The 25,539-nt window shown below is 35.0% G+C and overlaps 1 protein-coding gene across 2 annotated transcripts in view; it reads right to left on the bottom strand.

The window, feature by feature from the left end:
• Positions 1-25,539, bottom strand: part of EPC2 (enhancer of polycomb homolog 2) — a 96,531-nt gene that overhangs the window by 34,011 nt on the left and 36,981 nt on the right. For both annotated transcript variants that reach the window (XM_006196146.4, XM_015245025.3), the window contains exons 2-3: positions 22,876-23,035; positions 595-740 (exon numbers count right to left, since the gene is read on the bottom strand). In XM_006196146.4, coding sequence (XP_006196208.1) covers positions 595-740; positions 22,876-23,035 — 306 coding nt within the window. The remainder of the gene's footprint in view (positions 1-594; positions 741-22,875; positions 23,036-25,539) is intronic.

The raw sequence follows: 25,539 nt of genomic DNA, 5'->3' as shown, positions 1-25,539 counted from the left end.
AATCAAAACGTATGAGTATTTTAAGGTTCCTGACATATGCTACCTAATTGCTTTCCAGAGGGACATACCATTTTAAATTCTCTCTACCATAAATATCATGTCCCACAGAAGAAAATTCTTTATTACTTTGTGAATAAATCTTCCTTCACTTAAAAAATTTAAATAACATATAAATAAGTAACACTAAAATACATTTTAAATGATAAGAGTATCTTAATATAAACCTGAGCAACTAAGGAAGATTTGGTATGAAAAGTCTGCCTTAGAGACCCAATCAAGCAAATTTAGTTACTGAAGCCCCAAAAAGACATCCTTGTGAAAAGGATCAGGAAGATACTACAATACTGTAACTAGTATTTTTATAACCAAATAAGAAAAAAGTCAGAACCATACTCTAAATATTTCTACTCAAACAAAGTACGCTTCAGTATTCAGTTCAAGGAATATTTTATATAAATAGAAAATCTAGGATCTCAGGAAAAGAAATTCAAGAGACAATAAAATGTAATATATTCAGGTCTAAAGAAAATGCAAAATAAAGCTGCTAATTAAATTAACTGTTAAGACAAGAGACATTTTTACAAGATACAGTACCTGATTAGAACTGGCTTTTTCAAGTCTGTCAATCATAATTTCAAATTGCAAAGGCTTAATTTCCATCTTTCTGTTAAGTCTATTTAATAAGGTCTCATCTTCTGAATCCATATCATAATCTGGTTGTTCGTTGTCTAGATTAAAGGCTAGAAAAGAAAAAAAAAATTCTTCAAATGAGGTGAAGTTACGGAGTTATATAGTGTTATACAGTCAATCACGAATACTCCCGAAGTGAAAAGCACCGACCAAAGAAGAGCTCATGAGCAGACACAGAATAACTGGTTTTAGAGACTCAGTGGAAGAAAAAATAAAATTTTAATTCACGTATGATTTAAAGTTTAACAGAACAGTAAAAACAGCAACCAAAATTAATTTTTTATTTAGAAAATAAAAGATCACAAATATAAAATATAAAGTAGCAATTATAAAAAAAGATGATGTATTTATCTACAAGGCAGTTTGGTAGCATAATGAGAAGCTATGGAACAAAATAAAGAATCCAGAAATAGACTCAAGTCCAAAGTATATGATGAGAATGTCATTTCAAATCACTAAATATAAAAAAAAATTTTTTTTAAGAGGTGGGGACAAGACAGACTAGTTATCTTAAAAAAAAATTTTAACATTTGCAGCAATATAGATGGACCTGAAGGCATTATACTAAGTGAAATAAGTCAAGAGAAACACAATAATGTATGGTCTCATTTATAAGTGGAACTTAAAAAACAACCCAAACTCACAGAAAGAGATCAGACTTGTGGTTACCAGAATCAGAGGGTGGGATAAGGGAGAAATGGAGGAAGGTGAAGGAGGAGTATGAAAGAAAAACTGCTAGGAAAGCACAGTTTTCAAAATTTCACTTTTGAAGGTACAGTTTCTTCTCTTGGCTATACCTCAGGTTTTATTATCCACTAACAAAGAGAACAACCAACATGGCAGGATCATCAAGAGATACTGCTTGAAATAGTCTTAGGGATACGAGCTAACAGCAAGAAATCTGCTGTTTAAAAAATGAAATCATCTTCAAGGACTGTCTAGCTCTGAAAAGCTGAGTTCTGAACTTGGTCAGAAATTTATTCCTGGGCCCTTGAAGTCACCTGTTTCTTTCAATAGAACTAACAAAAATCAGTAAGAGCTACACACTAATATTTATAATTTGATTTACAGTAATATTATTAAAAAGTATAGACATTTCTGCTGTGAGTTCCTAAAAAAAAATCCTCTTTATGCAACACTGTGTACCAAAAATAACAGCTTATGAAAAATCTATATAACTTTGTTATCAGAGTCCAAACAAATCAAATATGTTACATTAGATGGCCACGTAAGCCACTCAGAGCAGCGGGCTACCACCTCAAGGAACACTAAAAATGCATGAAAATAATGAGTGGAATTGCTGGCTTGTGGGTGCTGAGAAAATGCAAACTGTAAGAAAGCTCAGCATTGGGCCTCCAGGAGGATGCGCAGCCTGCCATGAGCTCAGAGCTGTGCAAGGCTCGGGGTTTACCTCTCTGGGGAAGGAATCCTAGATGAAGGCACTCAGTTTTAGGCTTATTAATATAGTGGTGAAAGGCTCTTTACATGTGGAGCAGTCAAGCTAAAGCCTTTGCTCCTAATGAAGATTTTAATCATTCTGTTGCTATTCTAGCCCACTTTGGCAAGGAAAAATTATAAAAAAACCAGGACAACTTCCATGTAGTACTGACCCCACTCCCCTTTTTACTGACTGCTGTTGAGCTAACTGGTACCATAAATACTTGTGCAAAATAGACTGTACAGCAAATCTGTATTACTAAAAATAAAATAATTCTATCTAGATCACCTGTCCTGATATTATTTTTCTTATAAAATTCTAAATGATACAAATTCTGTCATAGCTCTTTCTGTAATGAAGGAGGTATTGCTTATAAATCTTACCAACTGATAAATGAGAGAAATGTATATAAAATATTTTATAGGCAATCATCTACATAATTACATAAGCATCTATGTTACTATTCATGCCCAATTTGCATTCAAAAGGCTTTTTTGGAGGGGGGTGTCAAGAGAAAGTGTTTTATTTTTTAATGCGGTAAAACACATGTAATATAAAATTTAACGTCTACACCATTTTTAAGTGTACAGCTTAGTGATATAAGTACACTTACAATGCTGTGCAACCATCACCACCATCCAACTCCAGAAGTACCCAAGGATTTTATTCCCTAATTTACTACTACTATTTCTTGTTATGCTGCCAAAAATATGGAGATACTTAGTACTATCTAGAAATAATACCTATCTCCTACATGTACCACAGAAACAGTTTACAGAGTGAATCAAAATATGTTGGTAAAACACAGTTTAGCACTAATTCAATTTATTAAGTGCTTACTTAATGGGTCAGGTTGAAAGCTAGGTATAGTAGAGGAAGAGATGAATCCCTGTCCATAGTTCCTCATTTTGAGTATGACAGTATTAACTTTTACCTGTCAACACGCCTGGATAGGAAAAGAACTTTCTGTCTCTCTAGGTTTTCCTCACACACATACCTGATGGTCATTGGGCCTAGGACATTGTTTTTGGTTTTGTTTTGTTTTCCCCATACTACTTATTTACTTCTGCAGTGCGTCGCAAGTCTTGCCCATATCTGGTCAGTCCCAAAACTATTCAACTCCAGGACTGGTCCAGTGACAGAGCTGCCCACAGCTGAGCCCAGTAAGTGTCAGAGCCTGCTGAGGCGCTGTATGGCATGGGCTGCATCCTGAAACGGAAGTGTGGAAAGCAGTCCTCCCAGCACCAAGCAACTCCATGTCTGCCAAGCTCCCAGCTCAGGGAGGGCTTAGAACATTGTTTATTCATCTTAATAAAGTATTACACTACAGTCTCCTTTAAATTGCTTGACCATATCCAGTTTAGGTTTTGTCTGTGTTCTGATTTAGAGGAGTGGTATGACTACATGTCATGCTTCTTTTGGAGACTTGCAGTAAAGAGTTGACTCGGGTACATATTTCTGAATTTTAGTTCTTTGAAAGGGACTTGCACCACTGATAGGTAATGTGTACCACTGATGAGAAAGATTCAATTTCCATTCCAAAGGAGTAAACCCTTTTAAAACAAGCCTGGCAACATCCCTCATGTTCCTCCTTTCCTACCAGGTCCCAGGTAGTATAGCTCTAGCAAAGTAAGAGGAAAAAGGCCATTCTGCCATTAAAAAGAGAATGACCAGAGAATATACTACCAATATTCCCAAACACATCCATGGAACGTGCACCTCATACACCAGGAAAACTGAAAAACTCACCATGAAGGAGATGGAAACCCCACATGTGTGTATTACTCACAGGCTCAACAAAGCTGTCTGGACTAAAAGAACAGGAATGCACCCTACCATATCTGGGTAAGTTTATCCAGAAAACATCATTAATGTGGAGATTGGCCAAAGAAGCTCTATACACTGGTCACCTATGTACACATCCTCACCTTCAAAAACTTGCAGGAGGACAGGAGAACAGTTTACAAATCCAAAAACCAGGGGGCTTAGCATTTCTTCTTTCCACCCTGTGTAATGGGCATCTTGTAAAACAATGGGTAAACTAGGGTCATCTGTGTGGTTTACAGTGCATTTAATAATAAGATGTTCTGCACTAATATCCTAATGAAAAACTGCACTGGGCTCATCAATGACACACAATATCTAACAAAGGCAGACGTCCCACTACATATTGTCCCTGAGTTAACAAGGGGCAAAGCTGACTACTGAGAAAGAAATTCTATCTATTGATCCATCTATCGATCGATCGATCGATCGATCGATCTATCTACCTATCTTACCTACCTACCTACTTATATTGAAGTATAGTCAGTTACAACATGTCAATTTCTGGTATGCAGCATAATGTCCCCATCATGCATATATATACATATATATTTGTTTTCATATTCTTTTTCATTAAATGTTATTACAAGATATTGAATATAGTTCCCTGTGCTATACAGAAGAGATTTGTTTTTTAATCTATTCTTATTTATAGTGGTTAACATTTGCAACCTGAGAAAGAAATTTTAAATGAAAGCAGTAAAAAAATATAAAAGAAATATGATTAAGAATGAAAACTTCCAAAGGTGTTCTTCCTCCACAGCACAGAAAGCTTTTTGAGAGTATCATTTTAAGGTCTGGCCAATGTGGTCAAGAGGCTAAGCAGATAGCTCTATGTGCTGAAGAGTAAGAAGTTGGAGTTCCATCTAAGGAAGATCAAGGCCCATAGAGGCAGACCTTCCTACTTCCCACCTTAGTTAAAAGAAAAAAAAAATCAAGCAATACCCCACCAGACAGTTAATATGATTTAAAAAAACTAATCATTTAAAATCAGGATAAAGTTACAAAACAAAGGGGGAAAAAAGGCTGTCAAGTCCAGCTTGAATACTTCCAGTGAAGGGGTAGAGAGATGTATTGACAGTTGCTTCTTAGTATACTGAATCAGTATCTGTCTTGTATACTTTCTTCTTTCACGCCTCTTAACAATTATGTTTACTTTCATATTAAAGAAAAAAGTTTTCACCTAAAAATTCACTCATTCATACATTTTCTCTCCAATTTGAAATAGCAATCAAACATAAGCAGTACTCTGAGATTTAAAACAGTTTCACAAGTAAAGTGATATAAACAAGAGAATGGCAATTCCTGATTAAAAAAAATTTTTTTAAATCAAAATTACTCCATTTTTATTAGGGAACATTTTTTACCTAAAGTTATTTATCTTCTAAACAGGTATCAAAGAAAAACAATTAATGAGGCTGCAGATACTAGGGGCCATGAGAATAGAGACAATACTTATTACTATACTTTCAGATAACTTTCCTTACTAGCTTATTTTTTCTGAAGTTAGTATGTATCATTGAGTGTCTATAATGTGCTGGGTTCAAACAGAAAGGAAGAATGGGGATGCTCAGATTAAGTGCTTCCTGAGTCTTAAATTTTTTTTTTTAATCTATGTGCAACTTGTCAAGAGGAAAACTAGAATGAATAAAGATATACTGGGAAATTCAGGCTCCAATTAGCTTTACCCAAATTACATAGTAGTTATTCTTCTCTAGTAAAAACAAGATAAAAATCTTAAAAATTAATAGTTCCTAAGGGTAGTCACAGACCAGAACCCAGATGTTTAATTAATCACATAATTCCTTTTCCTTTTGTTGGTGGAAAAACAAGTGTATGTAACTAAATATGGTTACTCAAGCAATATTTAATGAAGTAAAAAAAACTCAGCATCATAAAATAAAATCGGGATAATTTTCATTTTTAGAAAGTTTTTTTCTTACTCTTGGAATCCATTTTGAATTTTCTTCCTCTTTCAAATCTCCCTCTCTCCTCCTCTTCGTCACATTTTTCTCTTTTTAGTACACTACTACTGGGGTCATGTTAAAAAACAAACAAAAAGAAATTTACAAATCATAAAAAGTTACATGATTTAGAGCTGAAAACAGCTTATCTTGTATTGTTTGTATTCTGAGGGACAGGTAATTGGGTTTTTCCACTGATTTCCTCTTGGAGCAGGTACCGGGGATTGAACCTGGGACCTCTTGTGTGCTGAGTATGCACTCTACCAATTGAGCTATACCCTTTCTCCTAAAAACAGCTTGACTTACAGATCAGAAAACTGAGGGTAAGAACCTTGCTGAGCTGAACACAGGTTTCAGGGACTTAACTCATTGAGCTTAGTACTTTTCCCACTACACCACACAGATGCTAAATTAAAAACCCTTCTCATCGTAATAGCAATAGCAAAAAATTCTTTGACTGTCAAACGGAGATAAATTAAAATACTGTTTTTGTTCAACCATGGACTTAAATGCCTAAGGTAATAAATCACACACATTTAATAATCAAAACTTTTAAAAGATTAATTTATAAATAGTCAGTTAACTAAAATGTATATAAAACAAGCTCTTGTGAACCCAGCGCACGATGCACTCAAGAATCTGTTGAAAACAAACATTAAAAATTAGAAAGAGAACTCTAATAAGACCTTCCCATTTAAAGTTACTTTACATCAAGAAAATTTCCAACATTTACTTATGAATTATCAATAACATTTTTTATGCTAAAAAAGCAACATTATATAAAGCTCCTACTTTCATGCATCTTCAAATTTCCTAAATGCTTACTGCTGGAAACTATTTGCCAATATCCAATCCCTTTGACACAGGCAACAAAATAAGACAGAGGCACTAGTGTACCTTGTTTGTAAATGTTCTTTTTTGAAAGTGTTAACAATAACACTTTGTAAGAGTGTCATTCACTTTAAAACTTTCTTGTCTACCTCGTCTTCCAGTTCTGCATTTCCTTTCTTACACAACTTTCCAAAATTATGTTTATTAATCCAATGAACCCAGTAACAACAAACTGACTGTATAACATGTATAACAGGCTTCCATCTAAATTAAGACAGATTATCAATTACATAAGCCATAGAGAAAGTGCGGAAGGTAATTCCAGATAAAGAGAGCAGCAGGAGCAAAGACTGAGAACTGATAATTTACAAAAGATGCAAATTATCGATAATGAGTATGGATAGCAGGCTATGTGATCGAAATTCACCTTTAAATAGCAGAACAAAAATTCAAAACCTTATGTCCATGGATATTGAATGCACATACATAAAGTGAACCTATATTTTTAAAAGGCAGAGTTCAATAGTTTTATAAGCCTAGCATCAGCAATGCTATTGCATAGCTAAATCTCAGTTAAATGGAGCCCAGTGTACACTAAAGTGGGCTCTAACTAGGGTACACCTATGCACTCGGAAGCAGTCTGAATAAAACATCTTCCTAAGAGCCCATACACTTAATCTTAAGGAGTCCAGGAGTCTGGCAAAGGCTCAGTAGTCTCTCCTTGATATGAGCAGCATCGAAGCTTTTAAAACAGTGCTTCTTAAACTTTAGCATTCACCAGAGTCTTCCGGATGGACTGTTAAAGCTGCTGAGGTTGATCACCAGTTTCTGATCCAGCAGATCAGGAGTGGTGCTTATGAATTTGTTTTTCTAACAAGTTCCCAAGTGATGCTCTACAACATTTTGAGAACCTTTGATCTAAACCCAAGACTTCGCTCTTAAAATATTATAAACTTTACTTACGCCAAGTGTGAAATATGCTGAACTTTTAAATTTTGTGTATCATTAAGATCCTCAGGCTTTAAATAGCTTTCAAAGATAGTAATGACAAGCTAGTGTATCTCAAAGTTCAGAAGCAACCCAAGCACCATTTCCTCCTCTGCTTGGAGCTCTCCAAGGTTCTGATAGCCTCCAAACCTAGCAATTTTCAATGCTGCACCAAGAGATCATGTGAATGTTACAATCAGGATTCTTGACTTTGATTCTCTGAGACTTCCTATTATTGTAAGATTTGGCCAGAGACCTTACTTACACTCCCTCCTCAATGTACAAAAAAAGAAAGTGAAGTGCAGAAGAGTCCAAGGCCACTTTCTACAAGATTACATAGTGACATAAGTCCCTCTACCGACTAATTCTAAAAACAAAAAGTTCCAGGTTTACACTACAATCAGGATTATTCTTGTAGTCTTTCTTCTGACTAGCCAACTAACTACATTTCTCTCCCACTTTGAAGAATTCACATTTTATATAAATAACAAGTATTACTGGTCAAAATTAGTAGCAATGACAACTATGGGAACCATAGATCATGAGAGTAGACAGTTTGAATCTTTCAGGTAGAGATTTTCATCATTAGAGAAGGGAAACAGTCAGGGATGCAACAGCGATTAAAAAAAAAACAGGCATATAAAGATAATTATCCTTTCATTCTCCCTCTAATTATGCTTCTTCTTAGTCTTCTCTTTTCTCCTTCAGATTCTTCCTCCCTTGTTTTCTAAAAACTCAACAAACAACTGGGCAAGGGAAAATAACAATTCAGGACATAAAAATGCAAAGAGTCCCTAAACATACGAAAAAAACCCTCAACTTAATTCATAATAGGAAGTCCAAATTAAAACTATACTGAGAAATCAGAGTAAAGTCTGGGTTTTAGTCAATAATAACGTACCCATACATGGTTTCTTCTTTGACACAGGTGCCACAGTGATGATATTACTGAAACTAAAACTGGATGAGAGGTATTCAGGAAACTCTGTACTACCTTCACAACTTTCCTATAAATCTAAAATTTTTTCAAAATAAAAGTTAAAAAAAATACTACATTAAGGTGTATCATCTCTTACCTACCAAGTTGGCAAAAATCAAAAAATTCAAGAGCAGTTTTGTGAGCAGGATATGGGGAAACAAGCTCTCCCATACATTGCTAGTGAATGTACAAAATGTTATAACCCCTACAGGGGGCAATTTGATAATTTCTGTAAGATAAAGATATAATCACACCTTTATGAAATTAGTTATAGTCATAATTACTCACTGAAACACTATCTATAATAACAAAAGACTGGAAACCAAGTTTCCTTCTATAGGAAACTGGATAATAAACTGACACTTCAAAACACAATGGCCTATTATGCCACAGCAATAGTGTGTGAGGGCACACTCTGCATGCTAATACAGGATAATTTCGAGACTATACTTTTACACAAGTAACAACAACAGATGCTAAAAAGTACATACAGTATACTAACTTTTGTGTAAGAAGGGGTATAAAAATATAAATTCCATAGGAACTTATATAACGAATTTGTACAACGAAACCCTGAAAGAATAGACTAATGAAAGTGGTTGGTTACTTAAAATGGGAGGATAACTGAAGTCAAGGGTGGAGAGGGCTGAGGTGGTTTTTGTATATTTTTTATTTTGGAATTTTCTAAATGCATTACCTATTTAAAAATAAAATAAAATCATATTATTTGTGACTCTAAAAACAATTTTGTGTTTTAAGAAAGTATTCTGATCCAGAAGGTTTTCTCCTACTTTCTGCTCAAACCTCCTACCTTTCTTATTCACTGTGAACAAAGTTTTTACCTAGTACACTATGAGCTCAGACGTATGGGTTCAGAAAGTATCTAGACTTAACCAGTACAAACTATTCTGCAATTATATATGACATATGTAAGAATATATATTCTATTAATATCTAATAGTGTAAAATAGTAATTTATAGAGAACATATCTGTCTTGTCCACTAAATGGTCAGGAACTTGAAAAATTAAATAGCAGTATTCTTACGAACAGATTTCTTTTAATGTTAGCAAAGTATTAAATGGAAAGAAAATAAGTTCAATATACAGAAGATATCAGAAAGATTTGAAATAGAAATCTTAATAGATCTGAAAAAAATCCAAACATGCAAAACATAAATTGGAGAGCAAAGAATAATTTCCTTTACAGAGTATTTACTGAAGATATCACCAAATGTTCTTTTTAAAAATTCAGCCCTACTGTTGATATAAAATATTTCATTTTAAAATATACATTTTAGATTTCAAAACATACTACACAGTGACAATAATCAAATTTCAGTGTAGCACTGACATAAAGATAGACATACAGACCAACAGAACAGAGAGCCAAGAAATAAACCACCACATTTATGACCAAATGATCAAAAAGGGTGCCAAGACTGAACAATGGAGAAAAGATAGTCTCTTCAACAAATGGTGCTGGAAAAACTGGAAATTCACATGCAAAAAGTGAAGATGGACCCTTATCTTACATCATGTAAAAACATCAGCTCAAAATTAATTAAAGACATAAACATAAGACCTGTAGCTGTAAAACTCCTAGAAGAAAACAAAGGATTTGTCTATGATTTCTTAATTACGATACCAATATCACTGGCTATAAAAGCAAAGATACATAAAACAGGACTGCATCAAAATTTCTGCACAGCAAAGGAAACAATCGAAAGAGTGAAAATATGGAGTGGGAGATATTTGCAAACCATATATCTGACAATGGGTTAACAACTATAGCATATAAAGAACTCTTACAACTCAAGAAAAAAAAATTGATTTTAAAAATGGGCAAAGAATTTGAACAGACATTCTTTCAAAGAAAATATATAAATAACCAACAAACACATGAAAAGAAGCTTAACTCCAATAATCATTCGGGAAACACACATCAAGACAATAAGATGTCACCTCACCCTCATTAGGATGGTCACTACCGAAAAAACAAAAATTACACTGTTGGTGTGAAGGTGGAGAAGTTGGAACCCTTGTGCACCACTGGTAGGATGGTAAAATAGGTGCAGCCACTGTGGAAAAAATATAAAGTTTCCTCAAAAGTTAAAAGTAGAACTACCATGTGATCCAGCATATATCCAGAAGAGAGATATGTGAACGCTCATATTCACTCCAATATTATATACAACAGCTAAGGTGTGAAACAACTAAACGTCCATCACATACAAATGGAGAAACTAAATTTGGTATAAACATACAACAGAATATTATTCAGCCTTTAAAAAGATGAAATCTTGTCATATGCTACAACATAGATGAACCTTGAGGACACTGTGCCAAGTGAAATAAGCCAGTCACAAAAAGGCAAATACCACAGGATTCCATATATATGAGATATCTACAGCAGTCAAATTCATAGATACAAAGAGTAGAGTGGTGGTTGTAGGGACTAGGGGGAGGGTGTAACAAGGAGTTTGGAGTTTCAGTCATATAAAATGAAAAAATTCTACAGATCTGTTGTACAATGATGTGCATATAGTTAACAATACTGTAATGTAGACTTAAAAACTGCTAACTGAGAAAATCTGTTATGTGTTTTCACCACAACAAAAACCCCAGTTTAACATGAGTTAAGTCCCAGGAAACAGGCAAACCCAAACTGAGGAACATTCTACAAAATACTTGGCCTGTACTCAAAATGTCAGTGGCATGAAACACAAAAAGACTTAGGAATAGCCCGAGATGTGACAGCTGAAAGCAACACATTATCCGTTTTCCTTCACTACATGAAACTGGAACAAAAATACGGTGAACAGATTAGGTAATTGTATTGTATCAATGGCAATTTACTGATTTTGATAACTGTGCTGTGTTTATGTAAGAGAATGTGTTTTTAAGAAACACACACTTAAGTATTCAAAGGACCATGACATCTGTAAATTACTTTAAAAGGGTTCAAAACAAAAATGTGGAAGCAAGGCCATAGCTAAACTGAAAGCATTATCAATCATATAAAGGATATAACGAGCATCTACAGACCACATTATCCAGCAGATTACACATTCTTCTCAACCTCACATGGAACACAGACCAAGATATCACATCCTGGGACATAAAAAACACTTTAATAAATTTAAAAGAATAAAAATCAAACAATGTCTGTTCTCAGACCACAATAGAATTAAACTAGGAATCAGTAACAGAAAGATAGCTGGAAAATTCCAAAATACTGACTAGAGATTAAACAACACACTTATAAATATGGTCAAGAATGAGATACCAACAGAAATTTTAAAATTAATTAAGTGAAAATTAAAATGCAACTCATCAAAATTTGTGGGATGTAGCAGATACAAACTACTATATATAAAATAAACATAAGGTCCCAATGTATAGCACAGGAACTACATTTAATATCATGTAATAAACTATAATGAAAAAGAATATGAAAAAGTATATATTTGCATAACTGAATCACTAAGCTGTACACTAGAAACATAACATTATAAATCAACTATACTTCAAAAAAATTTGTGAGGTGTAACAAAAACAGTCCTTAGAGGGAAATTTATAGCATTGAATGCTTGTATTAGAAAATAAGAAAGATCTAAAGTAAATAATCTAACCTTCCACTTCAGAGAATTAGAAAAGGACAGCAAATTAAATCCTTGTGTACTGTTCATAAGAATGTAAACTGGTACAAACAACCACTATGGAAAATAGTATGCAGGTTCCTCAAAAAATTAAAAATAGAACTACAATGATTCAGCAGCTTCACTTCTGGGAATACAGACAAAGGAAACAAAAACACTATGTTGAAGAGATATCTGCACCCCCATGTTCACAGCAGCATTATTTACAATAGCCAAGACATGGAAATAACCAAAATGTTCATCAACAGATGAATGGAAGAAGTTGTGATATATATGACAATGGAATATCATTCAACCATTAAAAAAGGAGGAAATCTTACCCATTTGCAACAATATGGATAGACCCTGAAAGCACTATGCTAAGCAAAATGAGTCAGAGAAAGGCAAATACCATCTGATCTCACTTATATGTGGATATATATATAAAAAAATTTCATCCCCCAAACTTAGAAAAAGAGATCTGACTTGTGGTTACCAAGGGGAGGGGGTTGAAGGAGGGGGAAGTGGATGAGGTGGTCCAAAGGTACAAACTTCCAGTTATAAGATAAATAAGTACTAGGGCTGTAATGTACAGCAGGATAATTACAGTTAATACAGCTATATGATACATATGAAAGCTAAGACAGTTAATCCTGAAAGTTCACATCAAAGGGGAAAAATATTTTTATTATTTTTCTTTTTTGTATAAAAATGATGAATGTTAACTAAATTTATTCTGGTAATCATTTCAAAATATATGTAAAGCAAATCATTATGCTGTACACCTTAAACTTATACAGTGCTGTGTGTCAATTATATCTCAATAAAAGTGGAAGAAAAAAAGACCATGGATTCTGGAATCTGATTGCCTGGTTCAAATTCTGGCTCCCCTAGTTATAAGGTCTTGGGAACATGCTCCTAAAACTCTGTATTGACAACAGGCCCTTACAACCTCCGTAAAATGTGAAAAATTATGTACCTCATATGGTTTTCATGGGCATGAAATAAGGTAAAACATACAGATTCCTTACAATAATATTTGGTTCATAATAAATGCTCAATATGTATTAATTATTATAAGATATTAAGGGACAACACCTAAACCTATTACTTATCCACATTCCACAGCTGGACAGTTAGTGATGTTCAGTTCTGTTCTCTCCCTCAACTTCTCATCCAGTCAGTTACAGAACACTGCCTAAATCTGTTCAAATTGCTGTTTTTTAAACCTATACCTCATTGGCTCTACCTGGAGTTTTGCAGACATAACTATGACTTTGTGGCACTGGGTTAGATGATGGTAGGGGGTAGAAACTAATGTGTCAAATACCTTTAGTTGTTCTAAAATTATTTATTTTATTCTTCAAGCAATCATGTGAGGTGTTATTTTTTTTCCCACTGAATAGAAGTTTCTAAAGTTCAGATGAGCTATCTACCTTGACCCAAATAACAGAGTTAATAACTAAAATAAGTACCAGAGCTAGAATGTCCCATTAATAACACATTATACACACTTTGCGTCTTAAGCACTCTGGCAATTAAAACCCTTTAGAAGGGCAAAGGGGAAGGGGGGATATCCTGAGGGTATTTCCTCAGATCTGAAGTTATAAATATGCCCATAAGGACATAGGTAATGGCATCTTACAAACTTTATTATAACTCAAGATTACGTAGCTGAATTAGATAATCAGATTGTAAATGTCTCTCAGTCAAATTATGCTTTATCTAAAAACAGTTTATTACACACTACTCACTGCATACAAGTGCTTTGAAAAAAAAACTTAATTTTTAAAAGCCTAAAATCCTATTTTCCCTTGAAATGCAAATCACATTTTACTAATGCAAATGACTAATTTACTATTATTTACTACCATACAAATTCATTATTTGACTAATATACAAAAACCACAAATAATCTGGGCCTAAAACTCCTTAAGTGTAAACAAAAACCTTCAGTTCTGGCTTGCTTTCTTATATATTCCTGCTGACCACTGAAGGATATGAAACTAACTTCTTATACCATTTTACAGTTTAAAAATAATAAAGTTATTTAATGACATGGAAAAAGTGCTTACTGTACAATAGGTAAGTAAAAAAGCAAAACCCACAAACACATACATAAAAACACAAAGTAAAATGAAATTCTGAAACAAGGGGGATGAATACAACTTTCATCTGGTTATCTCTCAAGATGGGATTAACTTTTTGCATAGCTGACATTTTACTTTTCATTATAAAGAATAAACTGCCATTTCTCAAAAACAAAGAAACTCACAATCTATTTTCTTAGTTTCCATCAGAGAAACCAAGGAGATTCTTAAGCCAGTGATGAGAAACTACTATTTCTTTGAACAAGATCCAATTTTTGAGGGGTGGCTTTATTTAACCTCCAATGGAAAGGGGGAAGTCTTACAGTTCTACAATCTTGATTGTTTTATTGACTTTATTGGTGAATGTTAGTGAGAAAATGATTATTTTAAAGATGAAAATAGTGTTATCTTGGATTATTTAAAAAGCAACTTCATCATAGAGGCAGCTTTTAATTCTTTCACCTTTTACATCATCTATTATCCATTTTTAGCCTCTTCTGAACAACGAGAGGTATTTTTACTGTTTATTTTTTTTTAAACAGACGAAGAAAACAAAGACCACCTGACCAGGATCCTATGAAGCCCAGTGCATCACATTCAAAGCAAACTTTATTGTTTGCCAAGCACAGTGCTTAGATTTAGAAACAAATTACTGCCATACAGCCCCTTCCCAACTTGGGCCTCCCTCTACTTGGGTTGTAGGACTGTCTTCAAGGATGGTTTGGACTAGGAGGAAGCAAGACACCCAGAGGCACTAGAAGAGGTTCTCTAACTCTGTTCAGTTAGTTCCTAAAGCTCCAAAGTCCTGGCTGGTCCCTTCTTTCATGAATGTGTACAGCTGCACACATGTATATGCATATGTGTATGTGTGTGTTGGAGTGGGAGCAGTTTTTAAAGCCTCAGCCCATATTGTTGCCCTAGTGGTGTTCCTCCCATTGTCTTTGATTAGCAAAACTCAAAAGGCTCTTTTAAAAATCGGATCTTGGGCTTTCCCAAACGCTAAAACTTAACCCTCTTTCACTGAAGCTTCTCAGTATTCTAAGCAAATTGTAAAATGTGTTTTTATAACTCTGTGGTTCACTTTTCAAGCTCTCCGCTCTCCCTGGCACCTTCCCTCAGCCCCATGCACAGTGATCTCCCACTTATCAATCCCCTGCCAGGCCAAAGCAGAAGTGTCAGAAGAGGTGTTTGCATCTGTCTTTCACATTCAGGACTCCCTTTTCTCTCAGCAGACAATCTAGGCTCTATCCTGCAATTTATACATTAAAATAAAAACCCTTCACTCCCATCGTTGATTCTATCATTAACCACATTTGAATGGTAATGAATTTCTGTTTAATGTGTATCAGTATATGTATCTTACAACCATGAGCCATACTGACAAGTAGTATACCATAATTAAACACGCACACTACAGCCAGATGGCGTGGGTTCAAATTCTAACTGTTCCATTTGCTAGCTGCATTTCGTTGGGCTCTTTATGTTAATATTTCTTTAACAAGAGGGTAAAAATATTAGCTGCCTCGTAAGGTTCCTTTGAGGAGTACTGACTTATTATATGTAAAACACGAATAGGACCTGGGCACAGCAATTTTCTTAAACCTTATACGAATAACTGTGGGAAGAAAAGTTTAGCCTTCTATTAAAATTTTCAGGTAATAAGCATATGAGAAACTATTTTTATAGATAGATAGCCCATGAATTATACTACTGAGGTAAGACAGGAAGGAAATTTAGTCTTTTATGGTAGACAGCAAGACAAAACAAAATGCTGAACACTGCCACCTCTGAGGGCAGTGGGGTGACTCCCTAGAGCAGAAGACTCTCCCATGAAGATGCTAGTTGCTAGGTGAGTATGTTGACAGGCTATTTCTGGTAACTCAATTAGCACAATCAGGATATACACTCATGAGTGGAACCGCTGGGTCATATGGTAGTTCTATTTTCAGTTTTTTGAGAAACCTTTATCCTATTTTCCATAGTGGTTGTATCAATTTATACTCCCACCAACAGTGTACGAGGGTTTCCTTTTCTCCACATCTTCACCAACATTTGTTACTTGCGTTCTTTTTGACGATAGCCATTCTAACAGGTGTAAGGTGCTCTCTTACTGCGTCCTTGGCTTTTCATTTCCCTGAGAGATGGTGAGCTTCTTTTCATGCGCCTGCTGGCCATGAGCAATTCCTCTTTAGAAAAACGTCTATTCAGGTCTCCTGCCCATTTTAACATCAGGGTTTTTTGGATGTTGAGTTATATGAACTGTTTATTAATGGATCCACTTATTTATTTTTGCTTTTATTTCTTTACTTTAGGAGACAGACTCAAAAGACTATTGCTGCAATTTATGTCAAAGAATGTTCTGCCTATGTTTTCCTCTAGGAGTTTTATAGTATTGTTCTTAATAAATCTTTAATCCATTTTGAGTATTTTTGTATATAGTGTTAGAGAACGTTCTAATTTCATTGTTACATGCAGCTGTCTAGTTTTCCCAGCACACTTACTGAAGAGACTGTCTTTTCTCCAATGTATATTCTTGCCTCCTTCGTCGTAGATTAATTGACCATAAGTGCGTGGGTTTGGTTCTGGGCTCTCTATCCTGTTCCATTCATCTATGTCTGTTCTGTGCCAGTATTACACTGTTTTGATTACTGTAGCTCTGTAGTATAGTCTGAAGTCAGGCAGCATGATTCCTCTGGCTCCGTTCTTCTTTCTCAAGACTGTTTTGGCTATTTGGAATCTTTTGGGTTTCCACACAATTTAAATTCTTTGCTCTAGTTTTGTGAAAAATGTCATTCTTTTTTAATAGTGGACGTAAGTAAATGCATCCAGGCCCAAAGGGGACACTCCTTATACTCAGATTTCCCTTTCATCTCTCTACCCTAGACTGCCAAATGATTATTTTGTTTTTCCCCAAATACCTAGCATTACTTAATACTGAATATCTGCTAAGTTTTAGGGGTCCTCCTCCTTTCCTGGATTAGTAGTTACCCGGATACTGCTCTACCATTTCAGCCCTAGTGCCCACACTCACAATTATCCAAGGATAGGAGGCTTAGCACAATTTTAAAAAGATAGGAAGATCCCCAAAGCCAGCTAATCTGAGTGCAGGTTGCCCTCAAGGCCTGACCTTGCTCACTGCCCCTGTTATTCCTCCTCTGACCACCTTAATCTGGGACCTAGATTCACCTGAAGGGTGTTCTCCACAAATCTGACACAATCCCCTTCTGTACTTTTGGCATGGATTTTATAATATTTATTTAAATGTGTGATGTCATTTCAAAGGATCTGTACTGAATCTGATTTCTTACTATTCAGTGACATTTTTACAAGAAAATGGTGTTCTTAGAATGCATCCTTCCACCAAAAAGTTTTACTATATAAACAAAAGAATGCTCTTCACTTGGGACCTCTTCCAACTTCTCTTTCCAATCAAAACATATTTGCCAGACCAGGGCAAAAGGTCAGTTATCATCATTTTGTTTAATGGGGAGAATAGCAAAAGACATTCCAAGAATAACGAGATTGAAGTTGGACGTTAGACCAACATCTGTCTCACTTTTGCTGAAAACCTAGTGGAATAATACAGGTCCACTTTACACTGAATAAGTGGACTTTTTTCTTCTTTTTCATGTGTAGACTTGACAGTGGTCAGCTTCACTGAGCTGGGAGCTAGTTTCAAGTGTACTGAGGTATACAGCAGTATACACCCACAGACAGGTAACTTTCCCAGGGCTCTTAAGAACTTGGCAACAGACACCAATAGCAAAATTCAGTTTCCTTTGAATGAGTTCCTCTCCCTGCCTGACAGATAACAAGGTGCTATACCACCAATCCTTTCTCCTGAACTCTTTTTCAGTGAAGAAAGTGAGACATTCAATTGATCTGTGTTTGTAGGTGTAAATGCACTGAGAAGGACAAGTGAACCTTCATGTCAAAACAAGAAAAGGAGTCCTGTTTTAAAGAAGCATTTAATTGAGTTCAAAACTGGACACAAATTAATTGCAAATACTTATGAAAACAATATCTAAAGTTCCTTCACGTTCCAAAATTCTGAGATAATTAATAGCAACTGTAAGGCATTACCATATTAAATACAAAGGGTAATGGGAGGTCAAAATAAAGAGTTACTGCAAGGTAAACAAAGTCATTTCCTTAAGGAGAAAAGTTTGGATTCTGAATTTAATGAAGATTTTAAACTCTAAAAGGAAAAAAATAATTTTAATATCTGGGTTGAAGAACCCACGCAAATTTGTTATAAAAGTAAGTAAAATAGAGGTAGCATTTTCTGCATGTGTCACACCACCAACCACTGTGTAGAACTTGCCTATATAAGGAAAAGTTGGAGTATCTTGGGTCATCAAAGACTTGATCTTCTAAGATGCTTTCAATCTGGTCAGAATATCCCAATATGCTGTGATTAAATAAGTTCCCCAGAATACTAATATGGGTTACCATGGAGAACTGGTACTGAAAGGGGCAGAAAGATTTATCTCATATCCATACCAAGACTGGAGTCATTCCACTCTCAACTCCTATTATTATTATTATATTATTTGGTGAGGGGAGGTAATTACGTTTATTTTATTTATTTTTAGAGAAGGTACTGGGGATTGAACTCAGAACCTCATGCATGCTAAGCATGCACTCTACCACTTGATTCATACCCTCCCCACCAACTCCTTCTTGACAGACACTTTTTGTCCTGAAATGACATTGTGAGTGAATAACAGAGCTCAATTTTTAACTTGGATCCACAAAGCAGGTCCCTCAATTTTACTGTACACACCAATAATTTTATTCTTATATTTAATTCTGTATACAGTTTTGAGTCCTACAAGATTGATGTCTCAAAAATATGATGTGTATACTTTTACCTTCACCATTCATTCACTCATTTATTTGGCAAATATTTAACTGCATACCTAATCACATGCTAGGTACTATAGTGGCAATAAAATTAAAAGGACAAAAAAGTCCCTCCTCTCAATGAGCCTTATAACCTAGTGAAGCAACAGAGGGCAAACAATCACAATTAATGGTGGTTGATGCCACATGAGGGTGTGCACATGACACAGGAGGAGGTCTGAAGTAAAGAGTGCCAAGAAATCTGCTTAGAGTGGTCAGGAAAAGGCTCCTAAAGGTAGTCCTGGAGATGAGACTTGGAGAACAAGTTGTATTTTGACAAAGGGAGAAGAGAAGTAAAGGATTATGTAAAGGCATGGAGACATGAGAAAATAAGGGATAAGCCAGAGAGCTCAGTATTACTGTAGCTAAAAGCATGAAGGGTTAGAGGAATGGGGGGTGAGGTGGGGGAAGTGTACTGAGCCTGCAGTATGAAACTGTACAGTGAACGAGATGCAGCTTCTGTTCCAGAAGAGCTTACAGTCTAGAGGAGGAAACAAACCTCCAACAGTTCATTTCAATGGTTGGTATCATGATGGAAGAATTACACAGCAAACTGTGACTGGATAGGCACAAAGAAGGGCCTTAAACATCATACAACGATGTTAAAATTTTATTCTATGGGCAAAAGTGAGTTTTTGAAAAATTCTAAATGGGTAATTATCAAAATAGTGGTAGCATGGATGATGGACTGGAAGGCACAAAAACTACAGCAGAGAGATCAGTATAAAGGTTTCCTCAAAGGTTAGGCAAGCAATGTCATGGGCCTGAGCTAAGCCACCCTACTGTGGCAATTGTACCATGCTTTTTTTCTAGCCAGGCAAATGGGAGGGGATTCTTTCAAATTCATCATTAAAAGAAGAAAGAGAAAAATAATCCTGAGCAATATTTTCTGAAATCCCTTAGAAATAAGTTATGTCAAAAAAAATTTTTTTGAAGCCTTCCTTGAAAAAAAGTCAATAATAACATGAGTTTAAAATTTTAGTACAGATAACCCTAAGGCCAAATCAGTAAGTAAACTGTGGAGTATTACTTTGATGGAAAATTATATACATACACTGAAAATGACAATCAGAGACTATATGAAAATCTGAGGAACTTAAAATGGAAGTAGAAAAGTTAGGGGGGAAATTGTATGTACAGTATCATTTAGAATAATATATAGAATATATATGCTGACAGACTAAAAGAAAAAATAAAATAGTTAAAATAATTTTCTACTATCTACTATTTTTATTCCAATTATTACAACAATAAAATAAATGAAAAAAAATACAAGATTAATGTTTATTGTATCTAATGGGCCTGACCCAGATGGGCTACACCCAGTTTCTGATTCTTGATTTCCTAGAATGCTTTTTACAAATGGCCCTGTTGTCTAGCTATATGGTAGCTAGACAACAATTATTAAAATATTCCCTCCCCCACCAACCCCCTCAAAAAACCAAACCCCAATAACTTTGCCTTAAAAAAAGGCTTAAAATTCCTATTATGAACAGCTGTCTTGTTCCTGATACAAAGACAAAACTGAACAAGCTAAAGGGACTCAAAGTCAAGGACACAGAGGAAACAAATCACATAATTTTTCCAAGTGTGTTTCTCTTGAATGTTTAGGAGAAAAGTCTCTGATTCTGACACCAAGGGCTTTTTAAATGCCATTTAAAAACAATTTAATCAATCAACAAACATGCCATTTATTGAGCATCTAATAAGCCATGCACTTAAAACATACAAAGGGAAAATAAAACATAGTCCCTGCCCTCAAGGAGCTCACAGTCTAAAAGGAGAGAAAGAACAGTTACAAATAATTGCAACAAAGTATGGCATGAGTCCTCTGACAGAGGTAGGTACATGCTATTGAGATAAGCAAAGAAGAAAGATAGAATGAGAAGTCAGGGTTAAGCTTCAAAAGGGAATTAGGTCTTCAATGAGCTATGGAAAGGGAAAGAAGACTTGAATAGCACATGCTATTCAGGTGTGAAATGAGAAATAACAAGGCAAATGCGGATCATTTTAAGTTATTTCCTACGGTACAGAAAGTGAGGGAAAGAGCAATGGGAGATGAGGTTAAAGTAGAAGGTAACAAATCACAAAGGGCTTTGTATTCAAACTAGAGCATCTGGCTATTACTGAATTCTGTCAAATCTATATTACCATCAATTACAAGATGTACCATTATTTCATGTACTGTAAGAAAAACAAAGCTTTATATTGGGGTCTATTAAAATTTAACAGAATACTCCTACATAAAGCTACACTACCAGAGGGCAACAACCTCAGCGTAAGATTAAGAAATAAAACAGCCGTGCAGAAAGGAACAGCAAGATACCATATTTCTCAACTTGCCCTTAGGTGGGAGGAGAGGGGGAAAAGTCTCTCCCTGAGAACTGAATTCCAAGCAGGTCTGCAGCCTACTTGTGTGGTCCAAAACCAAACAAATAAAACTAAAGCTACCAGTGCAGTTCAAAAACAAACAAACCAAACAAAACAAACAAGCAAAGACTTTCAAGCAGTCCCAGGTTGGTACTGTCCCCAGATGCCTGGCAAAAACAAGCAAAGTCTTTATATAAATCAGACATTAGTCCAGGACAAAAGTAATTTTAGATGTAATCTCATTTCAAAGATGACAAACTCGTATTTCAGAATTACTGAAAAGCAGTAGATCCTACAGTCAGTTTTAAATCTGGAGATGTTTCAGAATAACCTGGAGAACTTTTTAAAAATACTTATTGCCAGGCTGCATACCAGAGATTCTCATACAGGTAGGCCTGAAACAGAGCCTTCAAATCTGTATCTCAACAAGCTATTCGAGATTTTTTTTTTTAAACACTACCAGACAGGATACCAAGACATTAGCACCTGTCTGCAAAAGCAGCTGAAAACTCTACTGTAGAATAAAGAACAGTGGATTTTAAGCCAGAATACAATATGATCAGACCGACACTTTAGGAAGACCATTCTGGTGCCAGCAGACTTTGTGGAGAAGACAGATTAGAATAGGGTAAAGACAGGAGATGGGGGATAGTAAATAGAACAGCCAGGGGATTACTGAAATCGTTATAAGGCAGGAGATGGTGATCATTTAAATAGCAATAACAGGGAGAAAAATAAGAGTTTCAAAGGAGGCAGAATCAAAATTTTATAAAAAACTAGATGAAGGTAGAGGTGTAGAATCTAATTCTAAAAAATTTCAGAAGACTCATACCTAACCAGCACGACAGCCACTAGGTCTTGAAAGATAAATCTTATTTAGGTATGGTAATCTACCAGCTTTTAACTGTAAAATAAAGTGTTAAGTGCTATAGAAAATCCTATACTACATAACCATCAAATGTTCCAATACATATCACACTCAAAATGATCTCGAAGGTCAGATGTAAGCATAGAGGGATTTTATTCTTTTGTGATTTACATTTCTATAAATCAGAATGTACGAATTGAAAAATAAAATCTCTTTGGGTAAAAAGAATGAATTTTCACTGTTTGATAAATTTCAGTTACAAACAGAAAACAATGAATTAACAAACTTACGCTGAATATGAATGAACTGTTTTGGCTGTTTAAACTCTCCTTTGTACAAGCGATTGTAATAGTTGACGTTGCTCTCTGCCTCAGGAACTGGAATGACCATGCTCTCTTTTTTTTCTCTAAACACTTGCTGCGCTGAAATGGCTCGCTGTAAATGATGTTCCTGGAAAATGTAAAGTAGGCAACATAAGTTGTTTAAATATTGTCAATTCAATGCATAATTCCATTTAAAATTTACTTTGTTTAATAATTGCAAAATGCTTTACGAATTAATTACAAATAGCTCCTTTGCCACAGACCTATAGAAAACATAGCCAGCATTCTCCCTTAATACTTGTGCTCATACATATACCACCTTAGATGATTACAATTTCAATAAGTACAATTTTTTAAGATTAAATATATACATCTTCAAAAACTAGAATTCAACATCTCAATTACAAGAAAATCAATCCTTTGTTTGCTAAATTAATTGAAGTGTTTATCACCAATACCAGATTATGGAAAAATATGCAAATAACAGGAAAAGAATTTGCATCACAGATTTTAAGTATCTTTTGCATTTATATACCTGAAACTTCAAAACTATAAAATTCTGAGTAACTCAAATAAGAGATAAGATTATGCTCAACAGACTACACTACTCTCACAGCAGGAAATACTTTTTAACAAAGGTGAAACAAAAACTTTTTATAAAATACATCCAGATTTTAATAACTTTTCATTACTTCCACCACTTAATGGATACTTCTTCACTTGACCTGCTATGGACCATTCCCAACAAAGCACCTTTCTTTACCTTGTGGGAGGTTATTTAGGTCATGTCACTTGCCAAAGGATCCCCTTCATATTTAGATCAATTTTTATTTACAAGGCCTTATTTTGCCCTGACCTTACCTCCTACTTCTCTCTTCCCAAATTTTATTCTAGCCACACTGCTTCCTCTTCCTAAGGTTCCTAAATATCCAAATGGATTGCTTTTGAAATTCCTTCAAGCCTCATCTCATCAAGAGGCCTTCAGTGATTTCTTTAATCTAAAAGAGTATTGGCTATGCTGTAATCCATAAATTAAGATTTATTCATCAGTAGTCATCCTTTCAACGTATTTCAGAGCACCGAGGGGGTATAGCTCAGGGGTAGAGCATTTGACTGCAGAGCACGAGCAGACACGAGACTGTATTCCACCACTAAGGAACTTAGCCAGTGGGAGAGAAAGATCTAAGTATGCAATCATGTTTGAATTTGACAAGCATGTCTCTTTTCAGTTAGTCAAACCACTCATTTTGGAAAGACAGACAAAGATATCCAAAGAAAGTAAAATCTAAACTAAGAGTTTTAGGCTCAACAGAGATTGAGCAAGGCAAAAGAAGAAAAGAAGAAACAATCCAGGCAGAGAAAACAGGGTATCTGAAAGGGACAAAAGCTCAGAGACATTCAATAAAAGGCAGGCAGTTGACAAAGGGTGGATAGGAGGGTGGGTGCTGGCTTATATTTGAGTTTCTTCACCTTCAGTGCCAGATAGAAATATGTTTTTCTTCAAAAGGTAGGATCCCAAGCTGGAGCACCAAATACATTTCTCCATAACAAATATTACTATCATCTTAGTTAAAATCTATTAGTGTAAAAGCTTTTGAGTTAACTAAGAAACTGTGAGGGGATCAAACACAGGAACAAACAGCATCAAGAAACTAAGAAAGCCAGACCTTGGGCGAGCAATTTCTAGCATTATTTAAGCCCATGTTTTTCTACTACCTTGATATTTCACCTCTCCTTGTCAAAGAAAGTGATGTGATATGCAATGCCACCCTGTATTTATGCAATGTTTTACAGTTTTCAAAGTACATCCACAATCACATGTCTATTAGCTCCTTATAATCTTGGGACACAGAAGTAGCTATAATATCATTTTGTAAATAAGAGTCAGCAAATAGCTAAGTAAGAGAGTCAAATTTCAGGACTCTGACTTCAGTGTTTCTTGACTATTCCATTCTTGCTAGAGAAGGCTGGTAAAAATGAAGAACTACATTCTTGTAATGCTTATAATTTACAGACATGGGTGACAAAAGTAAACTGAGCACATTTTTTATTTGAAGAGATTCTTTTGATATATATTTGACTTTGCCCTAAATAAAAAACATTTTTAGGTATTATCTGACTTTTGAAATACATCTTTAACAGATAAAGATTTAATATTATTTTAATTTTACAAAGAAAAGAAATTTTAAAACAGATCATGAATGACTCTCTTAATGCAGCTGAAAGATGACAGGTGAAGCCAGAAATTAAGGATCCAGACCATGATATAACTCCCTCACTATAATTTATAGACCAAATTTAGCTCTAGGGATAAATTCTCAACTATCATTTCCTTCCCCAGATTATCAGTCTCTCAACCCCCAAAATCAGAAAAAAATAATGGTGTGGTTTCTAGAGGCCTGTGCTTCATACAGTAGCCATAATGCAGGCAAACAGGCAAAAGTCTGGAAGTAAGCACCAGAGTTCTGATTTGTCATTTTATTAGGGGAAGGGGCTAACAGGAGTAATGTTGATTCCTTGTTACATGCTGTATTACACATTGGTGAGGTTAACCAATTTTAAAAAATAACTAAAAATAAAACACTATTGTAATTTCCTTTAAAAACACATACCTTTAACTTACCAATTCTA

This window comes from Vicugna pacos, chromosome 5, assembly GCF_048564905.1.
Source record: "Vicugna pacos chromosome 5, VicPac4, whole genome shotgun sequence".
NCBI lineage: Eukaryota > Metazoa > Chordata > Mammalia > Artiodactyla > Camelidae > Vicugna > Vicugna pacos.
Note: the sequence above shows the minus strand (reverse complement) of the source record. Positions and strands in the feature narration are given on the sequence as shown.